The sequence below is a fragment of the Chelmon rostratus genome, chromosome 10 (assembly GCF_017976325.1).
Source record: "Chelmon rostratus isolate fCheRos1 chromosome 10, fCheRos1.pri, whole genome shotgun sequence".
NCBI classification, from domain to species: Eukaryota; Metazoa; Chordata; class Actinopteri; order Chaetodontiformes; family Chaetodontidae; genus Chelmon; species Chelmon rostratus.
The window spans coordinates 10,023,245-10,046,360 of NC_055667.1; the positions used below are offsets into that span (position 1 = coordinate 10,023,245).

General features: G+C 41.8%; 2 protein-coding genes and 1 long non-coding RNA gene across 3 annotated transcripts; 2 read left to right on the top strand and 1 right to left on the bottom strand.

Annotated features, from left to right (window-relative positions):
* Positions 1-1,378: 1,378 nt before the first annotated feature.
* LOC121613356 lies at positions 1,379-5,955 on the bottom strand. Its single transcript, XR_006007181.1, has 3 exons — positions 5,785-5,955; positions 1,829-1,980; positions 1,379-1,552 (listed from the first exon to the last, which is right to left on the bottom strand). It is a non-coding gene; the product is annotated as an uncharacterized LOC121613356 (long non-coding RNA).
* A 3,127-nt stretch (positions 5,956-9,082) lies between these two features.
* Positions 9,083-14,246, top strand: gpr157 (G protein-coupled receptor 157). Its single transcript, XM_041945917.1, has 4 exons — positions 9,083-9,680; positions 11,490-11,703; positions 12,280-12,474; positions 13,136-14,246. The coding sequence occupies exons 1-4, from the start codon at positions 9,304-9,306 to the stop codon at positions 13,355-13,357; spliced, it is 1,008 nt and encodes a 335-aa protein (XP_041801851.1). The 5' UTR covers positions 9,083-9,303; the 3' UTR covers positions 13,358-14,246.
* Positions 14,247-15,838: 1,592 nt separating this feature from the next.
* On the top strand, positions 15,839-22,945 carry slc2a1a (solute carrier family 2 member 1a). The gene is made up of 13 exons (XM_041946789.1): positions 15,839-15,930; positions 16,871-16,928; positions 17,048-17,146; positions 17,238-17,398; positions 17,504-17,628; positions 17,709-17,861; positions 17,984-18,109; positions 18,200-18,387; positions 18,516-18,626; positions 18,760-18,861; positions 20,933-21,008; positions 21,223-21,350; positions 22,721-22,945. Exons 1-13 carry the CDS (start codon positions 15,839-15,841, stop codon positions 22,943-22,945), a joined length of 1,644 nt encoding a protein of 547 aa, XP_041802723.1.
* The last annotated feature ends 171 nt before the right edge of the window (positions 22,946-23,116 follow it).

A 23,116-nucleotide genomic window follows, 5' to 3' on the forward strand; every position in this document is an offset into this window, starting at 1 on the left:
TATTATTCTCTCAGACACAGACAGTCCCTCGGTCATGTGACACAGTGGTGGTAAATGTGAGGGAGAGCAGGCCGTCTCACTCTGGACCGGACAAAGCTGAGTTTAGAGACAGAGGAGAAAGACACACACACGCTCTGCTCATTGAGCTCCACAGGGAGGCAATGGTGAGATTAGCCGGTTGCCCCCCCCCACCAAGATGGTGCATTGTCCCGTTCCAGCACTCCAGTTCCAATGATGTAATCAATGCAGCAAGCTTTGAACTTGCTGGGCTAGGGGTTCCTCCCCCCACTCCCCCCACTCCCCCCGACTAACACAGATGCAAGTGTGAGGCCTCAGCTGCAGTCTGTGTCCCAGGTAGGAAGATGAATAATTGAAAGTTTTATGTTATGATTTAGCTATTAAAGTGCAGAAAATAATTTCCTGTGAGTGGGCTAGCTCAATGATTGTCCATATTTCACTCTTGTGCAAACAAATAGTTTTTATGCTTCCATAAATTAAGAACCAACTCAATTGGTGAAACTATTGCGAGCACTATGTCAAAATGCTGCTGTGCAGTGCAGTGTCGCATCACCACTTCTAATAAATTAACTATCTGCAGGCAAATACGCCTCTGCTGCTCCTTTTAACAAAGTTGCTCTAGCTGCTTTCAGTGGGGAAAAGACAAATCTCCACGCAGAGCTAGAAGTGCTTTGAGTTCTTTCTGGGCGTAACATCATAGTGACTTTGCTTTTTCATTGATAAGGTCATCAGTCTGTTGACAGGCTGCAGTGGAGAGCAGCACCAGTGATGTACAGTACAGTGCTTTAAAGATGCTCAGCCAGATCGAGACCATATTGTAGCAGGTGAGTTTTGCTGAGCTGGTTCCTGCCACTGCACCCAGAATCTGCCTAGTGATCAACTTCCACTACAGCAGTGATGAACTGGCATCACCCCTCCTCTAGTAAAAAAAAAAAAACAGCTAGCATCAGAGCGGTGCTGCATAATTAGCACTCATGGATGGTGATGATTCTGCACATCTGATACAGTTAAATGTGTAAGACTGTAAACAGACTGAAATGTACGACTGCATTTATATCTGTCTGATGAATCAGATAGAGGATTCTTTCTCCGCTGCATTAATACATTAGTGTTAAATTCAGATTTGGCATTAAACATCAGACATTCAGGAAAGTATCAACATTTCACAACTTTTACATACCTTTACATGCATTCCATGAGATTTTCACAGCCTTATAATTCACACTGAAGGGCTTCATCTGTAATTGATGTGACCTACTGTGGGTTACTGTGTAAGACGATTTGATGAATCAGCAGCTTTCATTAGTATGCTGTGCTGGTGTCCGGTTACAGCTTCTATAAACTATTCATTCTGCTGTGTTGAAGATGAAACTGGATTACTTGCTAATAGGAGTATGAATGACGAGCAAGACTGTAGCTAAGATATTAATTTTACTTGCATCTGTCGGTTTCAAACAGCAAAGACCGAGGTTTTAGCATTGTCCAGGAAAGACAGACAACATTGTGAACTGCTTCCACCCGCTGGGCACAGAGGCTGAAAAGAGAAAGAAGTCACTGCCTGCAGGCAAACTGTTTTTTATGATCTATGACATAACAAAGATGATCTGACAAGTCAGACCATTTCAAAAATGCTCTTCTCTTTTACACTTTTTCAGTCGGTTGCCATTGTCACCTCACATCAACTCATCAGCTCTGCTTTTGTAAAGAAATCTGCTTCGCTGTGTCACCCAGAGAACTAATCTTAACGTACCTTCAAACAGTAACTCCTTCATGTGTTTAAGTGTTCAAAGTAAATGCTGTGTATGCTAACCGATTGAAGCGGGCTGAGTCATGCTGGGTCTTTTTTCTGGGTTTCCCCCCTCTCTGATCCTCTGCTCCTCCCCCTCTGGTCTAGGAGCAGGCTCATACACCAGGTCCGGCTGTTGGTGGCGTGTTGGAACATGCCTTGACTTGTTGTACTGCCTGAGTGAAGCAGAGACAGAGAGACATCCACAGAGACACAGAGAGAAGAGAGAGAGAGAGAGAAGCGACTAGTGGTCAACAGTTTGCCAGTGTGAAGTGACCCACACAACGGGAGAGCCCTGCAGCACCCGTGGACAGACTCCCGCCGATGTCAACACCGGCGTGCACTCCCTGGAGACGAGCGTGGATGGAGGAGCTCCACTGTTGCCTCGCTGTGCGGTGAGTGTCAAAACTGCGTGTGAATAAAAGCCTGTGACATATAATATTACAGCTGAGCACTTCAGTGAGCGTCTAGGTTAATTGTTATTGCAGAGAGGAGCACAGCGCACCTCTACTTTAAGTAAAACTTCAGAAACACTAATTAGTGTGGGGAAATCAAAAGATGCTAAAATGAGGCCTTCAGATCTGCTTAATAAGGCCTGTAAGTTGATTGAAGTATAAATTAGAAAATGTTAATTTCAAGTGTACAGCTCTAAGTGTTGTGAAAGCATCCAAGCTGAGTCTCGATGCTAATATGATGCCATGGTAACTATACAAAAGGTTATTGAATGCAGAGAACTGTGATACACCCAAACACGCAGTTACCAATCACACAGTGGCACAGTAACCTCCGTGCAGACAGAGCACCACCAGTGACCCTTTCACAAGTCCCCAGGGACTCGGCGATCATTGTCTGACCACAGTTTGATCCTCACAGAGAAGGACAGCTGTTTTTGTTATTGTTTTCTCCTCTGTTCAGAATGAAAGCCGGTTTCCATCAGGAGACCCAGCAGGCCGTCTCTCCCCCCCGAAAAAGCAGAGACCGGAGAGACGAAGAGTTCAGAGTTCTTCATTTCTCAAAACTGATTTGTTCTGGTTAAATACAGTGTGATCTGACTTTTTTTTTGTTCAAAAAGGCATAATTTTCACCAGTGTTTGAGTCAGGAAGTATCATATGATTTCACACATTGTACATAGAAAAGCAGATAAAGACAAGCTATGTCACACTATCCACACTGTCACACATAATAGCTGCATGTTAGTGATTAGCTCTATGGTCAAAACTCAAATACATTAATCACTCAAGTGACTGAAATGATAATCGTTTAGTGTCTTGTGTACTATGATCTGTGTATTTTGCTTCTGTGTGGTCAAGCCTGCAGATAGTTACTGGGGCAACTCTGTTTTCTGGTAACCAGGGGTAGTGCGCACGGTGGGTAAGACTCAAAAACACTGAATAATTAACACACTACAGTTTGACATACAATACTGATAACGGAATGATAATGAAACCAAATCACATCCTCAAATGACGTTCAAAAACTTACAGCAAAAAGTAGAATAGCAGTAGTAGTAGTAGTAGAAGTAATAAATGTCATGACCAGGCTTTTAATACTTCTAATCATTTTCTATTGATTTAAAGTGCCTCCAGTGGCGGTTTGAATTGTTAATTTGAAATTTAAACATCTAAAAAGCACAGACCATATACATACTTGCACTACATAAACCTCAGTAGCAGCTAAGCTCCAGCACCAGGCAGGCCAAACCTGGCTCTGCAGTATATACTAGTGTCATTGTTGGCCATAAGATGATTACGTTGGTGGAAAGGGACTGGAGCAGGGAAGCATGACTGAGTGTTGTGAGCTGACACTGGAACAACAAAGAAATGTACAGCGGAGAGGAGCGAGGAGGGGCAGGTACACAGGGTTGGTGATGTAGGGTAGCTGGGTGAGTGCGTTTTTTTCACATCCAGAGAGATTGAGGACATGTAGGTGGGTCGAAGTTGGGGTGTATATATGTTCTTATATGTGTATATGTGTGTTTTTGTGTTTTGGTGATGTGGTGAGAGATCTGCTTTGTTAATGAGGAGATTTGTTGCCTGTCGGTTGATGACCTATAATGACCTATATACTTATAATGGAGCATTGCTGTTGTAGCAGCAGAGTCTCTCTCTCTCTCTCTCTCTCTCTCTCTCTCTCTCTTTCTCTCTCTCTCTCTTTCTCAATGCTTCAGCTTTTAGTTTCTGCACTGATGAGGCACCAAAATTGTAACAAATATCATCTGATATGTATATATATATATATATATATATATATATATATATATATATTGCTTTGACAATATACGGGAGAGGAGCAAGAGGGAGGTTGAGTACTGACGGAAGGTACTGGACCTTCCATCAGTAATTTAACAATTAAAAAAATTGTTGTCCCCATTAGTCACTTGGACAGCGGTACATTGGAAAATAGGGTCCAGGTTGAAAAGCATCAAAGTTAACATGACTTTTATCCTGAAAAACACTTTTCAGTTACTTCAATTCACTCCAAAGGTTCTTCTAGGTCCACTGCTAAATTAATTCATACAATATTTATTCACACCTCACACTAATAATTGTAAAAAAAATAATAAAAATCTCCCACTACCTTTTTTGATTTGGCCAATATACAGAAATAGGAAGACACAATTCTGTCAGTAAAGCTGATCCCAGCCTGAGGCTTGAAACATATTTGTGGACAGGTTTGAGAGCCGAGGCTCACTGCTGCTCCTGCTGCTGCTGTTTGCTGTATGATGCAGTGAGGCAGCCACTCATTCATTTAGCAAGCAGGGCGTTGTTTTCACTGGCATTCCTCAATCCTGTATTAGGGATTACATCAAGCCCTGAGCAGGAAGGAATTCCTGTCATCATGTGCTCAGTGAAGGCAGCGTCTGGCTCACCACAAAGAGACACGGATGCAGTCATTTGGCCAATGAAAGCAGGTCAAGAGGTGTTCCTGTGTTTGTCAGTGAGCACACTTCTGTCTCTGTGTGTAAGACAGGAGCAGGCAAATAAACATTTTGTGTTATTACCCGCAGGGCATTCTGCGAAAAAAAAAAAATGCATCTGAGCATCAATAACGCTTCTCTTAGAAGTAACTAATTTTTTTTCGACATCAGATAAGGTCAAAATGCTCCAACCACCTATTAAGCGAGGAATTTCCCGTTATACAACAAAAAATGCGTCATGAAGCTCACCAGAAGCAGACATGGAGAGCTACAAATAGCCTTGCTGCAGATTTCACTCATTGCTGAAGATACACCAGATAAAGGACATTCATTCATCTGTGTTTTTTCCAAGCATCCCTCCGGACACCTCTCTGTCTCCTTCATATTTCCCTCTGTTCCTTCATTTGCTGCAGATTGCTCTCTAGTATCCATGTTGTCCTGTCAGCAAAGCAGAGTCCACAAGGAGAGGACAGTATGGAATGGTCAGCCCGCCCAAAAATAGCACTGCAGCCAGCAAACACAACTGATAGCGAGGGGGTTTTAGTTGTTGTCCCTTTGGTACATAACCACACAGGCACTTGCATTATATGGTACTCATGTGGACAGATAGCCACACACAGAGACCTACACAAATAGATGGGAGCTAAATCAAACTGAGCTTTTTGTTGCAAAATCATGAGTCATGGCAAGTCTATTCTTAGTTCGGGGGTGTTTGTGTTTGCCCAAGTTGTGTGCACTTAAAGTGATGCTGCACAAAAGGCTAGAGGAGTATCAAGAATCTGGGAACAGGCTTTGGGTCACTTTGGGCACTGGAGCGTAGACTCATCAATGCATTGCACTTATATAAAGCTGAGTTGGGCAGGGGAGAGTGCGTCTTAAAATCTTCATTTAAGATTTATAAATTGAAAATGAATGCAACCAGATATTTCTTGTAATTTTACATTCAGTTGTAACAGGCCAAATTAGGTTTATTCCATGAACCAACTGTTATTCAATTATTATTTCTTACTTCTCCTACAGCTTCCGGCTGTTGGCTAAGGATCATCCACAGTGCAGACTCACCAGTGGAGGTGCCACGGCAAAGACAGTCAGGATCCTACTGGGGCGAGGCAGGCGAAGGGATGGATGGTTGGACGTGGCTCCTGTGGGTGTTTCTCTGGCAGTGTCTTAGCTGGTTGTTGTGAGGAGTGAGAACGAAGCAATCAGCAAGTATACTGCCGCAGAAATTCTTCGCAATAAGAGGCCCTGGGATCACAGCTGGCACAGGGAGAAAAACGCGAATCAGCATTGTAGCAAACATGGATCCTGCTGCTACTGTAAGTTTTTACATATGTGTGCTGACACTTTAGAAATTAACAAGAGCGAAGGACTTGATAATGAATTAACTGAAGATAGATCAATTGAGAGCATGGGCTTTTTGTTAACACCCTCTACAATATTTACAGTTGGATCAAGGAATCCAACTTCTACACTATGTGTTGTATTTTCAAAATCCTCTGCTGCCATCTTGTGACTGAAAGCAACCTCCCAGCATGCTTCTGCTCCTTTAACACTGCAGCAGTCTGTAAAACCTACACTGTATTTTGTTTTTCGGTCTGAAAATCCCTTTCATTCAGAAATTATGGCTTGGCTGATCATGACATGGGATTCCTTATTTTTCAGGTGCACCCAATTTAACTTTGCTTCATGAATTATAAGTACTTTTTTCTGGACGCTAACACATTAATAATGAATATAGTTGATTCCTAATTTATCAGTCGCAGCCTGATAATTTCTTCATTTTATAAATTATGACTGTAAAAAAGGGGGTAAATAAAAGTTACATAAAGAACAATTCATTCATTTGCCTTGTTTGTTTTCAGAGTACACATGCATTTCGGAACTAAGGAAAACTTGTGTCATATAAATCACTCTGCACCATGTAAAAGCACTTTGAGACCCTTGAAAAATTGGTGTTGCCATGCACACACAGTAGACCTAATGAGTTCAGATGAGGCAGAGCGGCCTGGATGCCAGGTGCACTAATTCAGGTTTTCACAGACACACACACAGCAAATGCAGACACAGCTGAATGTATAGTGCGCTCATGATTCAAGAGCCACAAAGCAACGTTTGTCAGCAGAATCACAGAATCTGTAGTTGATTTATTGTTAACAATTGATGGATGACAGCTTTGTACATTTTAAAACTGATAGCTGGTAGTGTGATTCTGATGATAATGCAGATGTGTTTGCTGCAGACTGCAGGACACTGCATTGCCGCACACACAAAAAAGAGGTTGCAGTTTTTCTGGGGTGCAGCAATGCAGATGCATTAAAATCCTGCTCTCACACAAGGTCACTGCTTTATGGCTTTAAATCTTTCGACACTTCATCTCCTTGGAAAACCACAATTACTAGGCCACCAAAGAATTTACAGCTGCTTGACACAAAGCACGGCATTACTCATTTCTAAAAAATGTCACAAATGCTTACTTTATTATGGGGGACCGGTGAGCCTAATGAACTGTGTGATAACAAGGGAATTTACTGTGAGGCAAAAGGTGACCACCAGCAGCACATTTTAAATCAATCTGTATTATAATTTAATTTAAAAATTATTTTATTGGCCCAGAACACTGAGACAGTCCCTGTTCACTAAGGGCAACAATATCAGGCTTTCCTACAGTGGAAAGCTTACATGTGGATGGATAATGCAACGTGTTCCTGTGAACTGCCTTTCAAAATTAAAATCTGTGCTTCATCTGCATTGTTTTCCAGTTGTTTGAATCTGATGTTTCAGTTAGGATTCACCCAGTTTACTTGGCAAGTGAGAAATTTAAAATAAAATTATTTTTGTCCTGTGAAATACCTTAATATTCATAAGTCAGTAATTAGTGCTGAAATGATTAGTCAAATAATAATTATTCAATTGACAATAAATTAATTGGAAAACAATTTTGATATTTGATTTATCATTCCAATCATTTGCTGAACAAAAATGGCAATCACAGTTACCACTTTTTCTCCTTTACATAACTGTGAATTTAATACATTGAGATTTTGCAGCATTGGTCGGGCAAAAATTGCAATTTTAAGACATTGCCTTGGGTTCTCGGAAATTGTGACAGGTATTTTAAAATTTTCAAGATGTTTTATTGAGCATGCAATTAATGGAGTGTACCCCTAAATTCATGTAAATAATCATTAGTTGCAATCCAAATGATATTTTGGGGATGACTATTGGTGCTTTCAGAGGATATTTACACACAATAACAGAATATGGTGATGTGCTGCTTTTATGGCATTATAAAAAAAATCTTCCCAGTCCAAGGCTCAAAATGCTGCTGCTAGTTATTTTACTGAGCAAAATAATGGCACGTTATTTCACTGATCCTTGCAGCCATAAACTGGTTTCCAAATGCCTTTAAAAATTATTTTCAAATTTACTGATAAATTCAAGTCTTGTGCCAAAAAGTGCTTTAAATGGATTCTTTAATTGTCTTGTCTTATCTTATCTTACCTCATCTAATTAAGTTTTTATATATTATTTTATTATCTTTGTGCTGTAATTGTTTTTTATTCTTACCATTGTAAGTTATTTCTTTTACATGACTGTTAAATTAGCTTGTGTTTTGCACAGTCAAGCACTTTTATTGCACTGGCAAGCTTTAATAAGGTGTGGAACACCGCTTATGGCCACTTTTTTAACTTACATTTGAAAATCAAATTAAAGACATAAAATCAGAATTTTATGACATTCTGCAAGGTAAAATGTTTCTGTCAATGGAGTCTAGTGGCTTTAGGAGAGCAATATAACGGCTGTTTCTGATTAAACAAAAAGTATCTTACTTTAACACAAAAAGGTGCAGACTGCAGTGCTTTCAGTCAGTACTAGAACAATTTCAAAATTTGTCCCCATTAGTCTTGGGAAGACTTAGGAAAATAGAGTCCAGATTGAAAAGTAAACTTTTTAACCTAAAAAACACTTCTTAGTGCCCAATTTCTCACTATTTTTTTGTTTGGCCAATATCACAGAAATATGAAGACACAATTCTGTGTAATTCAGATGCAATATTCTGTACTTGACGGCTAAATGTCCGACCAGTGCTCTGTGCTCTCTCTATAAACCAACTGGAAAGGAAAAGGCGCAGGTTGTTATCTGTTCTTATGTGACAAACGTCCCAAAGCTTTACAAGGGTCACACAAGTAAAGACCATTAGAGACTAAAATAGACGTGCATATGAGTCTGCCCATTACCAGCTGACTGACTTCTGCTTTTGGTTCCGGTTGTTGCAACGAGAAGAGAAGTGAGGAGGCGGGGAGGGAGGGGTTAACGACTGACGAAAAGTTTGTTTGGCTTTCTTAAAAGCAATGGACGAAGTGTGTTCGGTCATATGGACCGACTCAGTTTTAAATGTCGCCTGGCTTTAAGGGAAAACAGCGCGGATATACTAACTTATGGTCCTATCCTTACTGTACAACATGAAAGACTAGTCGGCACGTCGGTGGAGTGTTTGCAAACCTTGCAGCACGTCTGTCAGTGATATTTCTATCCATGAGGTGATCGTTGCTCATATCTAATCGCACTATCGTTTAAACGATGGCAAACGGAAACCAGACAGTGGTGTACTTGTCTGAGCAGGTAGTCGTGTTGTTTTCGTGCGCGCTGTCCTTTCTGGGCTCTTCGCTAATCATCCTCACCTACATAGTTTGGTCAGATTTGAGGACTACTCCGAGGAAGCTGCTGGTGTACCTGTCGCTGTCTGACTGGCTGTCCGCTGTCTCCTACGCCTTCGGCGTCTGGAGGGTTTTCCACACTGACTCGCTGGACTGCGTCGTTCAAGGGGCGATATCCACTTTCGCCAACACCAGCTCTTTTTTCTGGACTGTGGCCATTGCCGTTTACCTGTATGTTTTTATTGTAAGGTCCAGCCAAAGAGTCGCTGACAGCTTGGTGCTGTTCTTCCACCTTGTCAGGTAAGTGCGCACCTTCGCTGAACTCTTCTTCTTGGCTGCTATGCTAACTGTAACCGATTTCTGGGCTAGCGGTTGGAAGTGATGGGAGATGCCATCGAAGTTGTACCCTCCTACTGTATTACTCCAGAAAAAGCCACCTGCTTCCTTATACCGAAAACAGAGTACATGGACTGTTTCAGCTTAGTTTATGTGTTAGACTGCTCTAGTTTACTCAAACAAAGATGAAGCCTAATTTTAAGACTATAAAGTTAGCATCACTAGCTACTCAGGCTATCGCAGCGCCGAAAGCTGTGTTTCCATAGTAACATTGTCAGGGGCGCGTAAAGTACCGAGTGCTGAAGTCACAAAGGAGTTAGTGATTTTCCATAATCAGTAATGAGCGACTTATCTGATCTGTGTATGTGAAATTAAGGAATATCCTGGATTTTATTTTAAATCTAATTCAGAAACTATTGAATAAATAATTTCAGCACAAACTAACCTTCTACATGGCAGTGCTTGAACTTCACCTGTGCTGTGGAGGTAGTTTTAGTTAGGCTCCATCTCTCAGCTTGACAACTGGCGTTACCGTAGCAACCTGATTCTCCAAAGTTCCACACCAGTTGTTTATCTACTATAGAAATAAGACAACCAAATGTGAGGGATGTTTAGATTTACACTATATGGAGGCTGTTTTGTCGCCCACTAAATGGCCTGTTAGAACTGAATGAATGTCGGTATAGAAACATTTATTGTGTTATACCCGGAAGCTATTATCACTTTCATCAGAAATAAAATTCCTCTCTGGTCCCATAATGACTAAATTATCTCTTACAAAGACATAATGGTTTTTCTAAAGGCAATTTCATTTGTACAGCACCTTAAAGTCTTAATGTGAAGTTATTAAGACAAGGTGTAGGAAACCCAGACAAAGCAGCATTTAAAAAAAAATACTAAAACTAAGCTCAACCACAAAACCAATGAGAGATCACAGCTACACAATTCTTAAGGATGGGATTTCTCGTGATTAAAACCTCATCAAACAACATTTTGTTGTTTAACAAGTATCTGTCTGAAGGTTGTTAAAAGGTTTAGCAAACCACTAGCCTCCACTTTGAATGCTCTGAATCAGCGCATATGTTTCATCCTTTGTTGTCAGCTTTCCTTCTGCACAATAATGAGCTGTCCATGTTGATTGTGAAGATGTAAGGAGGGAGTTGATTCGCCGTGCTGTATATTGATCTATTTTTGGACACAAGAACATTTTCACCCATGGGTACGCCTCACTGCAGTGTCCGTGGTTGTCATAATGTTGTTTCTGTGAATTCTAAAATACTCCATTGAATTGAAGATCACACAACAGAGCCATTCATTGAGGCTTGTATACAACCCCCCCGCCCCCAACACACACACACACACACACACACACACACACACACATACACACATACATAACAAGGCCTTAAGCACTGTGGTATTTATAAAGAACAACCATGCATTGCTTGCAAATGCAGTGTTCTTTTAAATGTGTTTTAAGAGAAGAGGTAATGCTTCAGGGGGAAATGCAGGGGAAATTATTTCTGAAGTACTGGAATCATTTTGCGGTTTTGTGATGTTCAGAGCCAAAGCAGCGCAACTGGTATAACTGCACTGTGAACTATGTAACACAAACAAGCCTTAAGAACAAGATAATCTATCACACGGTGTCACATGTCTTTGCAATATGTGTGAACCCACCAAACATTTTTGTACAAACATTGTGGAGATGTTTTGAGATAGTAAGTTGGCCTTTTGAGGAAGTTAGGTTTAATCCTCTGCTTTGTGATCTAGCTGGGGTGTTCCTCTGGCCATCACTGTTGCAGCAGTGTCCCTGAACAAGATTGGCTATGATGCGTCAGAGGTGTCAGTGGGCTGGTGCTGGGTCAGGATTCATGCTTCTGACCGGGTCTTGTGGATGCTGCTGACTGGAAAGATCTGGGAGTTCATGGCTTACCTCACCCTCCCTGTCCTCTACATTCTGATCAAGAGGCACATCCACATAGCGGTGAGAATCAAACCAGGTTATCAGCCACGTGTTGCACCAACTGAAAAGGCAGCAACAGGAAAGTCAGGTTTTCTATTTTAACAATTTCCTCTGCTGTTAAAGACAACCATACAGCATTTTAAAATCATATATAATACATGAATATGTTAAACATGATTCCAACTAGACAGCACTCAGAGAGCACATACTATACCTGAGCTATATTTTGAAGGTTGCACAACCTTCAAAATACATTTCTGTTTTTTAAAATAAATATTATTCCCATTTAGATCTAGATAAATACACATCCTCATGGATAATAATGATATACTGTACATATATATATATATATATATATATATATATATATATATATATTGTCAAATAATCGTACCACTACTAACAAAGTAAAAAAAAAAACACAACCTCCTTGGCAGACACAGTTATCTGTTTTTACTTCATATAATATCCTACAGAAAAGTCTTCCTCAAATAGCTGCCAAATTGTGAGAAAAGTATTTGATGACACATCTCATTCACTTTATTTTTATTCTTAATTTTGTGTTTCATGTCTTTAAAATATCTCTGTCTGATGCAGCATGCTGCCCTGTCCGAGTATCGTCCCATCTTGGCCAATAGGCCTCAATCACACTCCTTCTCCTCTGTGGCTGATATGAAGCTTACACTCATTCCCATTATCTTCATCGCACTGCGCATTTGGAGCACAGTGCGCTTCGTACTGCTGCTAGCTGGATCTTCAGCCAGACAGAACCCAGTGCTGGTCACTCTACATGTGAGTTTAATGTGTCTTTTAAACTGAGGATGTCTACTAATCCAATTTAATCCTAATTTTGAATATACAGTTTTCTTCTCCTGTCAAATGCTTCTTCATCCTTTAGACTGTGTGTGTGTGAGTTGTTCTGTGTGTTTGATGGCGCAGTGGGTGTGGGTGTAGTTGTGTGCTATCATTTGTTTATGTGCTGTTAAACTTCTGATGGTGTGATTGCATGCTATTAAGCCTGTGAATCCTCACACATTCATCATTAAGTAGTTCCTGTGTTAACTTCTGTTTTTGAATGTCTGAATAGTATCATAATGCCCTCCAAGTGAGTTTAAAATATAATAAAACCTTTATGATGTACCAACTTCCTGGACAATGTATTGCATCATGTTGTCACTGTAAGTGTGAAAAATATTTTTATATGATATAACAAAACAATAATTCATAAGAAAAGAGTTTTTTTTGTCAATTAAAACAAATATTGTATAAAAAAATATTGAATGTCCACTACTGACAATCATTACCTGAACTCGTAATATGATGTTATTTCTTCATGAGATAGTGATATTAATGGATTTTGTTACATTTTCAACCCATTAAGGGACAGTTCATTCCGATGTAATAATCTATTATTGCCACACTCCCCTTAAAGACTTTTCTTTGGACCCAACAGGGAATTGGCAACACCTCACAGGGAGCAGCCAACTGCATCATGTTTGTATTGTTTACTCAGCCGATCCGCAAGCGCCTCTGCACCGCGCTCTGCTGCTGCTGCTCCAAGTGTCGGGCAGAGGGGCAGAACTTGCATGACGCCCCCCGCAGGCTGTTACCGGGACAGGACACCTCCACACAAAGAGAAGAAGACAGCATCACTCAAGTCCCCACTGATAGATGATACTAGATTCTGCGGGTTTGGAGCCTGACAAACGTTAACATGAAGGGACTGGTGGAGGTCTCTGCTTCACATTGAGCCTCATTGCAGGAAGTGCCTTCAGAAGGTTCAAGGAGTCTTTATTGTCCCCGTGGGGCAAATTGCTCTACAGCCAGCAGTAACAAAAACAGGCAACAATCACAAAAAAACAACAACATGGTTGGAGGTTGGAGGCTCTGCAGGTGTATGCACATCCATGTCACAGGACAAGTCAACACGCCTGCACTCCTGAGTGATGAGGATGATGCTTCCTGACTCTGCTGTTAAGTGTTGCAGACTGAATATGTTACACACATTGTAATGTTATGAATGGGCTGCACATTAAAACTTTAAAGTGCCATTTCACTTTAAATTCTTGTTTGTTCATGTTGCCTGGTTGAATTTTGAACAGTTGTACAGTCTGTTAAAGACCGTTTAGCAGCTTTATTTATCATGTACTGTGTGGATTCACTTATTCTGAGGATATCACTGTGAAATAAATATTCAGCTTTCATCTTGTTCCACTGAGTATTCAAGTATTGTTTTTATGGCAAACGAATGTTTTAACACTTATTTACTAAATTGGGAACCTGTCACTGTTGTAACTGGCATGAACTATAAAGCCGACCACAGCTGCAGTTCTGTAAATGAGGAAACTGCTAACTTTTTACAGCCATCTTTCAAGCAAGATGTATTTTTTATTTTGAGTAAAGATCCCATTAATATGTTCAGCAGTGAAGCTTTGATATAAAACATTTTTCTGAAAGTATGTACGTTATGACATTGCATGTCTTCAAAAGGTTTGCTTGCAAAATCTTGATTACATTTGATCTTTAAAGTATCATAAATTAATTTGTGTTATGTGGACAGTTTGTGTTCAGTTCACTTAAATAAATGCACAAGAGCTACATGAGAATATGAAACATTCCCCTAATGTGCTCATCTCAGGTACTAGTTCCCTTGATGTCTTTTCAGTCTCGCTTAACTTCATAGATGCAACATTTCTCAGACAGTAGTTGCAAAACCTCATCAGTGTTATGACCAAAACTAAGTCAGCATCGGTCAATGTGGTCAGGATGCATGACCTATCATCATCATCACATGGCATCCTTCCTCTTTGAAACCCGAGCCACACTTCTCCTTTGACCCCTGCTGTTGTTGGCTCCTGTTTTCTCGACTGAGCCACAGGCCGAAGGCATACCAACGAGCAGTGTGAACTCACTGAACCTTGTGGGACCGACCTGGCTTACATCCCCAATGCCAGTCCCCATAGTTCCTCCAGCTGTTAAAATATTGGCTGAGATCCATTGAGTCTCAACAAGCCTGCCACGGAGATGATGAGCTACATTCAAACAAGATTAATTACCGTGTTGATTGTAAGGAAAGGTGAGGACGCAGGAATTCCTTCTTGTTGACAGCCAATTTTCTCTTATCCTCAAGTGATTATTGTTTGACTCTCACAAAGGGCGAGCACTTATTTGGGAAGTCCTGTATGGTCCCTGTTGGTCTGTTTGATGAATTAGGCAATGCAGAAGAGGATGATATTGCTGTCAAAGCCTTTATATCATTTTCCATTACACTGTACTCTTATGAGGGCAGTTAGTTCTCAGACATTATGTCCAGAACATGGAGACTTTATATTGTTTATACTGGAAATATTAAAAACATAAACACACAGTTTTATGGGATAGTTTCCATGCAGTCTAATTTTATCTGCAGTCTAAATTTATGCGACACCATGCAGAGTTCAGTCTCTCAGGACCATCAGTAACACTGACAGAGCACTGGATACCATGTCTGTGAAAATGGAGGAAGTGAACGCTGTTTATGCTGACGACACCCAAAACGGCCAGTGAACAGTATTTTGTCCTTGAGGACGACAGAGGCCACGCCGGGGCCCAACACTTACCATATTTCCTGCAGGAATTAATCCATTGTGTGGGTTCTGAGATTTGGCTGACATTGAAGTAACTGGAACCTGTGGAAACGCTTCAGGAAGAGGTTTCTGCTCTCTCCTCTCCTGGCTCCCTGCCCACTTAATTCATTAAGTTAAAGAGAACCAGAGGGCCGTACTACACTGCATGAGGTGACCATTCACCAGTCAAGTTAATGGAAGCCATTTTTTACATAACACAGGCGGTTCATTTGGCTGCGTCAGTGGTTCGGAGGCAATTCTCAAACACACTGTCCACCAAAGGTAATGGGCAATAGGTCAGAGCTGCGACAGAACATTTTAATTAGAAGTGGCAGAACAGATTTCAGGCTCCCAAATTCCCAAATGTCCCAGCTCACAGGCAGGAAGGCTGTTTCAGGTTCAGGTTCCAGAGAACAGGGATCCTGATATAAAACAGAGAATGCACAGTTCAGTGTTCTGATGGCTGGAAAGCAAAGGTTTAAGTAACACTGACAGTCTGGAAAGGGAATGAGCAGAAATGGGCTGATGAGGGAAAGTGGCGACAGTTGAACATGTGGATGTGGGAACGTCTGAGGCCATCTGGTGGACAGGTAGAGGATGGCATGGAAGGGGTCTGGGTAAAGGAGGGGCAGTACTGCAGAATGTGACGGCTCCTGTTTGCCAAATCTAATAAAAGCAACCCGAGCTTGAAATTCAACAAAACCCTGCCCACTATGATTTCACTGTCATCCCAATTTGTTTCCCTGAACACGCTGTTATAACAGTCTATGTAAGTCCGCTGGGTCTTAACCGTCAGAAAAATCAAACCACTCCATTGTTTTGTTGACTGTATGAAAATATATAATTGGCCTCTAAAGAAAATGTCAGCTTTTGTTTCAGGTGAATTCTTGCAGCTCATCCTGCTTTACCTAACACTACACCTTCTGTGCGTACATCCTTCTGACTTCTAATTTGTGCAACTTCCAGCCAACATTATCTACTCACAGACATACATGTTAGCCATGTTTTTTGTAGTGAAGCAAATAACATCCAGTTTTAAGAGCAAACAGCCTCAAGGACGTCCTTTTGACAAACAGGCCCTCCTTTGGAGATAAAAGGCAGTGCAGCATGTGACAAACTGAAGATAAAGCAAATAGCAAATACAGCAGATAAATCCTTCAAAATGGATCCATACAGAAGTCTTTGCCAACTGTGTGTGAGTCCAGCGCCGTGTCGTTTTGTAATAAGGCTTCTGTAATCCAGCCTGCAGGTGTGAAAGCAATAAAGACACTCGTGCTGTGTTATCGTTTTATTAATAATGACAGCATTTAGTTACAGCTGTTGATGCCACCTATTGACCCAATTTAGATCAAGCCGCAATAAAAGAATCATACATCAACATTCAGCCCAGGGCAGCCTTTAATATCCTGCATCTATTGCCACACAAAACGTCCTGAAGCCGAGAGCACAGTCAGCAACATGAAAACGATAACCGAGGCCAAGTTGTAAACCCCTGCTACGCTCTCTGATCTCGTGTCCAAAGGGCAGCAGAATCCAGTGGTGCAGTAATGACAAAGTGAGCTGTTATTATTGCTGAACGTGAGTCCAAACGGAGCCATGGCAGAGGACAAGGAATGGGGGAAGCCTGTGGAGAGGAGAGGGGTGAGTTAAACGCCAGGTGTGAGTGTCACATCAGTGTTTGTGTTGTCTCTTTGGTGACAGTGTGCAAATAATGCAAGTATGATGGATGATGATGTTTCACATGATGTCCCTCTCGACAGAGATTAACTGTGGTCCTGGCACTGGCGACACTCATCTCTGCATTTGGTTCGTCATTCCAGTATGGTTATAACGTGGCTGTGATCAACTCTCCATCACTGGTAACCAAAGCAAAGAAGCAAATTAATTTGCTGTTTTTTACAGTCACTTGCGTGATAATGTGTTTCACTCATACTGCCATGCTCTCTTCAGTTCATGGAGCAGTTCTATAACACCACCTACCTGGAGCGTTACGGCAGACCGATTGAGGACAACTTCCTCACTCTGCTGTGGTCTCTTTCTGTGTCCATGTACCCACTAGGAGGCTTCTTTGGCTCTCTAATGGTGGCCCCTCTGGTCAACAAACTGGGGAGGTAATACTACATGCTGAGCCCTGTCTGAAAGTGGACATGTCACATTAAAACACAATAAAAACTGCATACTGTATAATAAGTTTAAATGCATTGACCCTGTGACAGGAAGGGCACCCTCCTCTTCAACAACATCTTCTCCATCGTCCCTGCTGTGATGATGGGAGTGAGTGAGATTGCCAAGTCCTATGAGATCATCATTGTGGCTAGGTTTATAGTGGGCATCTGTGCAGGTCAGATATGCTCAACAGTCAATCAAGATTGATAAGAGTCATTTTTGAATGCGTCTTAGGTTGTGTGCACTTGTCTGCAGGTCTCTCATCCAACGTAGTGCCCATGTATCTGGGAGAAATCTCTCCAAAAAACCTGAGAGGAGCCCTCGGCATCATACCACAGCTCTTCATCACCATTGGCATACTCAGCGCACAAGTGCTGGGCCTCAGAAGCATACTGGGCAACAGGACAGGTAAATGTTAGTCATCCGCCAATAAAAGAGGTGTTGAAACACATCTTTGACAGCTGAATTTTTGGGGGCCGTATGAGGTCAGTTCTTGGTAAAAGATGTGTCTCTGTTCCCTCTGTGTCCAGATTGGCCCCTCATGCTGGGATTGACTGGTATTCCTGCCCTGATTGAGCTCCTGCTGCTGCCTTTCTTCCCAGAGAGCCCCAGGTACATGCTCATCCAGAGAGGCGATGAGAAGACAGCAAAAAAAGGTAAGAAAACACCAAAATAGCTGGAAAATAATAAAAAATTAGCAACATATGCTGTGCATTATGGTTTTTTGTATGTCCTGTCTCCGTCAGCGCTGCAGCGTCTGCGAGGCTGGGACGACGTGGATGAAGAGCTGTCAGAGATGCGTCTGGAGGACCAGTCAGAGAGGGCCGAGGGCCACCTGTCTGTGCTCAACCTGCTCTCCCAGCGCTCCCTTCGCTGGCAGCTGGTCTCAATCATCGTCATGAACATGGGCCAACAGCTGTCGGGGGTCAATGCGGTGAGCTGTGCCCATCAAGCCAGTTGTCCTTATCCCAGACCCAGTGATGGCCACACTGACTGTGTTTCAGATACAACAGCAGATCAGGCTGTTGGCTAATTCTGATGCATTTCTCTCTCCCTTATCAGATCTACTACTATGCAGACAGCATCTATGGCACTGCAGGAGTCAAGCAGAATGATATCCAGTACGCCACAGTGGGAACAGGTGCAGTGAATGTCTGCATGACCATAGCTGCTGTAAGTACACTGTTAGGTTCAAGTTTGACAAGCTGTTAACAGCTGAAGACGGGAGGAGCTGATAGCTACAGTCTGTTCTTTGATCACATCAGAAGCAGACAACAGTTCTGAACAGCCAATTTGTTTTCTCTAGGTCTTCATTGTGGAGGCCTCGGGACGAAAGCTGCTCCTCTTGTGTGGTTTTGGGATCTGCTGTGGAGCCTGTGTGGTGCTCACTGTCGCTCTCAACTTCCAGGTACCATGTGAAAGCGCCAGTGTGACACACACCCTCAACACGTGACTCTGCTGCCCTCTAGTGGTTTGGTAAACAAAAAAATCAGTTGTGTCATGAGATCTGAAGACTTGTTATGAAGTGTTTTCTCCATAACATGAATGTGTTTTATGTTAGTTTATTTTCTATAGCAGAATATTGATGGAACAAGGGAAGGACAGTGCTCTGTACTCCAGCATGTTTTAGTGCAGACATTACATTACATCCACATCTGGTGAACTGTGTAGGCATATTTGTAGCCTTTTGCACACATGATCTCACAATTTTACAGGATATGTTAAAATAAGCTAAAATTAAGTCATCATATTTAATGTATGGTTGTAAGTCTGCCACCCACAGATCAGCAAGGCATTTTCCCTGATGATGTCCTGCTGTCAGGTGTCTGGTGTTCAAACCAACAACAGTGCCAGTCAAAAACATTTGCTATTAGGCCATCAAAGTTGCAGAGAAGGAGTACCCAAGTCCAGAAACACACAGGAAAAGAGGTAGCTTCTCTTCAGAACCTTTATTTAGGTTAGAAGCAGGCAGGAACTAAGGTGAGCTCTGACAGGAACTCTGAAGCATAGTCATCATGCTCAAGCACAGACTGAAGCAGGTAAAAGTCTAAGATACTCCCACAGGCTGATGGGGCAAAGGGCCCCACGGGGCAAAGGCCCAGCTCATATTCAGGAGCTGTTGCCAGAAAGCCCCTTCTGACAGACAGCTGTCTGCTAGAAAAGGCTGTAGGCAGTCAGGTGATGTGCTATCAAGAGTGACGCAGAAACATTTCTGCCAGAAGGTGATCTGAAGGAAAGCAGGTAAGGAACTGTGGTTGGTCGACGAAAGTTCCTTCAATGCCTCGTCTGTATCGTAAATTCTGCCCTGCAGCACTGGGGGACTATGTGAGAATGAGTCACCCAATAAGGATCTGAACCACCTCAAACACCTTTAAAGACTCTGTTTACCCACATGACATTCCTCTCAAAAAACATTTCTCTGAGGTTTATGCAGCCACCCCAGTATGAGGAGGTGAAAGGAGTTTTGTGTGCAAACAGCATTGAAAAAAAAATGTTGTAAATGTTTTAAATAATTATTTTTAATCAAAATTTTGTCTGCTTTTCATTTTTTGTATGATTGGGTGTGTAGCAGCTCAGTAAGGCAGGGTGTGGACTCAAAAGCATGACTCACAGGACGAGCCGGTAAAGTAAAACCAAGGTTTACTTTACTTTTCTACCAGACATGGGTCAGCAAAACGCAAGGAGGCAGAACAGGCAACCAAGTCCGTAAAGGCAGAAGAAAACAGGCAAAAGTCCAAAAATGCAGACAGGAGGATGAGTCATTATGACAGGGATGGCACAACAGGCAGGCACAGAGCACCACTATGACTAATGCTGTGCTCGCGTCGTACTGTTAAGATAGGAGAGATTCCCATGCTCACGTCATCCAGGTGGTTGCATAATTATGGAGCTGGTGGTACGGGGATTAAAATGCTGGTCAGTGCCAATATAACACCATATTCATTAAATTTGAATTCCATTGCACAGAAGAAGACAGAAGAGATTACAGAGTGACAGACTGCAGTTTAGGAATTAGCTGTCGCCATGACAGAGAGAACCATCCCTTTAAAGCTGAAAGTCAGCACTTTAACCTCACGGTCACTGTTTGATTTCATTCCACTGTGCTGGAGCTCAAAGTCAAGACAACAGCTACAATTTCCTGTGATGTTTATATATTATACATTTAGAGCTTGGTCTGGAAAATGAAATGCTGACTCGACATCCCCCGGGTCATAAGACATTAAAACAGAGTCACCCACCAAGAACGTATGAGAAAGACTGCCTATTAAACAGAACCGCAAAACCAGTGCTGCCCCCTTCAACCCTGTAATCTCACCTGCATCCAAAGTCTCCAGTGTTCGCAAGTTTTAGAGCGAAGGCACAATTTAAAGTGAAAACCTGGCACATTAATAATTTGGATTTGGTTAATGTTTGTTCCTGTTTGAAAGCATCAGTGCGTCTGGTTTATGGTAACAACAGCTGTTGGTTTGTGTTGACAGGAGAGCGTGACGTGGATGCCCTACGTCAGCATCGCCTGTGTCATCACCTACGTCATAGGACATGCCATAGGACCCAGTGAGTCCGAACCCACCAGTGGTTATTTACACACACTGATTACAACAGGGCGCTCCATTAGCTGAAGTGTTGTTTGGATGTGACCAGACATGTAATGATATATGTTGCAAATCTGCACTGTTGTTTGAGACATGAGCATCCTCACTGTGACCCTGAAGATGGATGATGTGTCTCGCTTGTTTTGGTTGTGGCTGACCACATCTTTACTCTCCAGGTCCCATTCCTTATGTGGTGACCACCGAGATGTTCAGGCAGTCGGCCAGGCCCGCTGCCTTCATGGTCGCAGGCTCCGTCCACTGGCTCTCCAACTTCACTGTTGGCCTCGTCTTCCCCTTCCTCAAGGTCAGTTACACAATTTCTAAGAGCCTTGGCAATGGGGAAGTGAAAGTTTATTATTTTGAAATGTAATTAGTTCCAGATGTTTTTTTTACATCAACAACAGCAAATCAATTCAAGTCAAGTCCTGACTGTGATACCATGATACTTCAGTCTGTACTGTCCATCTTAAGTTCTGCAGGCAAAATTCAACCCAGAAAAAAAAAAGTTTGAATTCCTGAACATGGCTATAAGTTAAATGAAAATCGATTAATTAAATGAAAATGTGACATATTGGACACAATCCTTCATCAGGCATTAAACTCACAATATGAAATGGCATAATTGTTACAGCAGGGCCAAAGGCTGCAGCAACCAATCAAACGGGAGTCAAATCATAAACAAATGAGATAAATACATCATGAATAATTGATGATAGACACATTCAAAATGAGTAAAAGAAATAGTTCAAAAATAGTTATTCACTTTTGTCTTAAGAGTTGAGGACATAGATGCCACTGCCACTGATACAGTCTCGTCAGGAGTCACTACAGCCAGCCATGAAATGATCGGGCACATGACCCCCTGCAAAATCTGTTTTTAGTGAGGATTCAACAAACTGGATATCATCTGTTAATCAGTGAGCTTTAGAGGTGCAGCCAGGCTGATTTTGTTACCTGTGGACAGAGCCAGGCTAGTTTTTCCCACCTGTTTCCAGTCTCTATGCTAAGCTAAGCTAAACGCCTGCTGGCTGTAGCTTCATATTTAATAGACAAGTATCAGGAACAGTATCAATCTTCTCCTCTATCTGACATCCTGTGTCCAGTCATTAAACTTTTGAAAAGAAAAATATTTGTATATTTTTTTATTGTGGATTTTTTATGTATATATTGAGGAGAGAGTGAATGTTACTTTAAGAATTTTTAACAAGTAATTACACCTTTTTTGTGGAAAAACTGCATCATACATAAATTCTTATTCCCAGCAGAGTGTTTTCATGTCTTTGAGTATGTCTGAAGGGGATCTTTAGGAATCTTCTCTCGATTCCTCTTTCTTTTAGCAGAGAGAGCGTAAGTCCCTGTTTATTGGGAGCAGTTTTGTCATTGTGTCATTTCTAATGGACCGAGTGGCGTAAACTTGGACAAAATCATAAACATTACGCTTGAGTCATGTTTACTTCCTCTCAAGTCATCATCTTCAAACCAAAAAGCAAGCAAAGGGAGGAATTTGTTGAGTAACAGGAACTGAAAAAGAGCATTCCAACAAAAGTAGCGTGTGAATCACGCTTCACCTCACCTTCGCTGCTGTTTATGTCCGGCCAACTGTCTCAACATATTTACTACGTTTCACCTTGAGGACACACTGATCACATTTTCCTCCCCCTCATCTGCCTCCAGAGCGGTCTGGGCTCCTACAGCTTTATCATCTTTTCCTTCATCTGTCTGGTCACGCTGGTCTACATCTGGCTGGTGGTCCCAGAGACCAAGAGCAAGACCTTCCTGGAGGTCTGCCAGATGTTTGCAAAGAGGAACAAAGTGGAGATCAAAACAGGCGATGGAGATCTGCCATTGAAAGAGAGCAAAGAAAGCCTGGAGGATGCAGTGAAGGTCACGGCCTTCTGAAGAAAAATGAGAGCATTCAGAGGAGAGGAAGTCTTCTCTGTGGGGGGTATTGTAATGGACTGGAAATGCTTTGATTTAGCCTCTATTTTTTATTTTTCAATCAATCTTTACACAATCTCTTTTTGTGTGTTGTGTTCATAGCTATTATTGGAAAATATAAGATCTTTGTGC

What these genes read in the sequence shown, in the direction of transcription:
- gpr157 (XM_041945917.1), top strand. Translation starts at nt 9,304, where the DNA reads ATGGCAAACGGAAACCAGACAGTGGTGTACTTGTCTGAGCAGGTAGTC. An exon ending in AGAGGCACATCCACATAGCG is followed by an intron (nt 11,704 to 12,279) that starts GTGAGAATCAAA and finishes TGTCTGATGCAG; the next exon opens with CATGCTGCCCTGTCCGAGTA. An exon ending in CAGTGCTGGTCACTCTACAT is followed by an intron (nt 12,475 to 13,135) that starts GTGAGTTTAATG and finishes TGGACCCAACAG; the next exon opens with GGAATTGGCAACACCTCACA.
- slc2a1a (XM_041946789.1), top strand. Translation starts at nt 15,839, where the DNA reads ATGTGGATGTGGGAACGTCTGAGGCCATCTGGTGGACAGGTAGAGGAT. An exon ending in TATAGTGGGCATCTGTGCAG is followed by an intron (nt 17,629 to 17,708) that starts GTCAGATATGCT and finishes ACTTGTCTGCAG; the next exon opens with GTCTCTCATCCAACGTAGTG. An exon ending in AGGACATGCCATAGGACCCA is followed by an intron (nt 21,009 to 21,222) that starts GTGAGTCCGAAC and finishes TTTACTCTCCAG; the next exon opens with GTCCCATTCCTTATGTGGTG.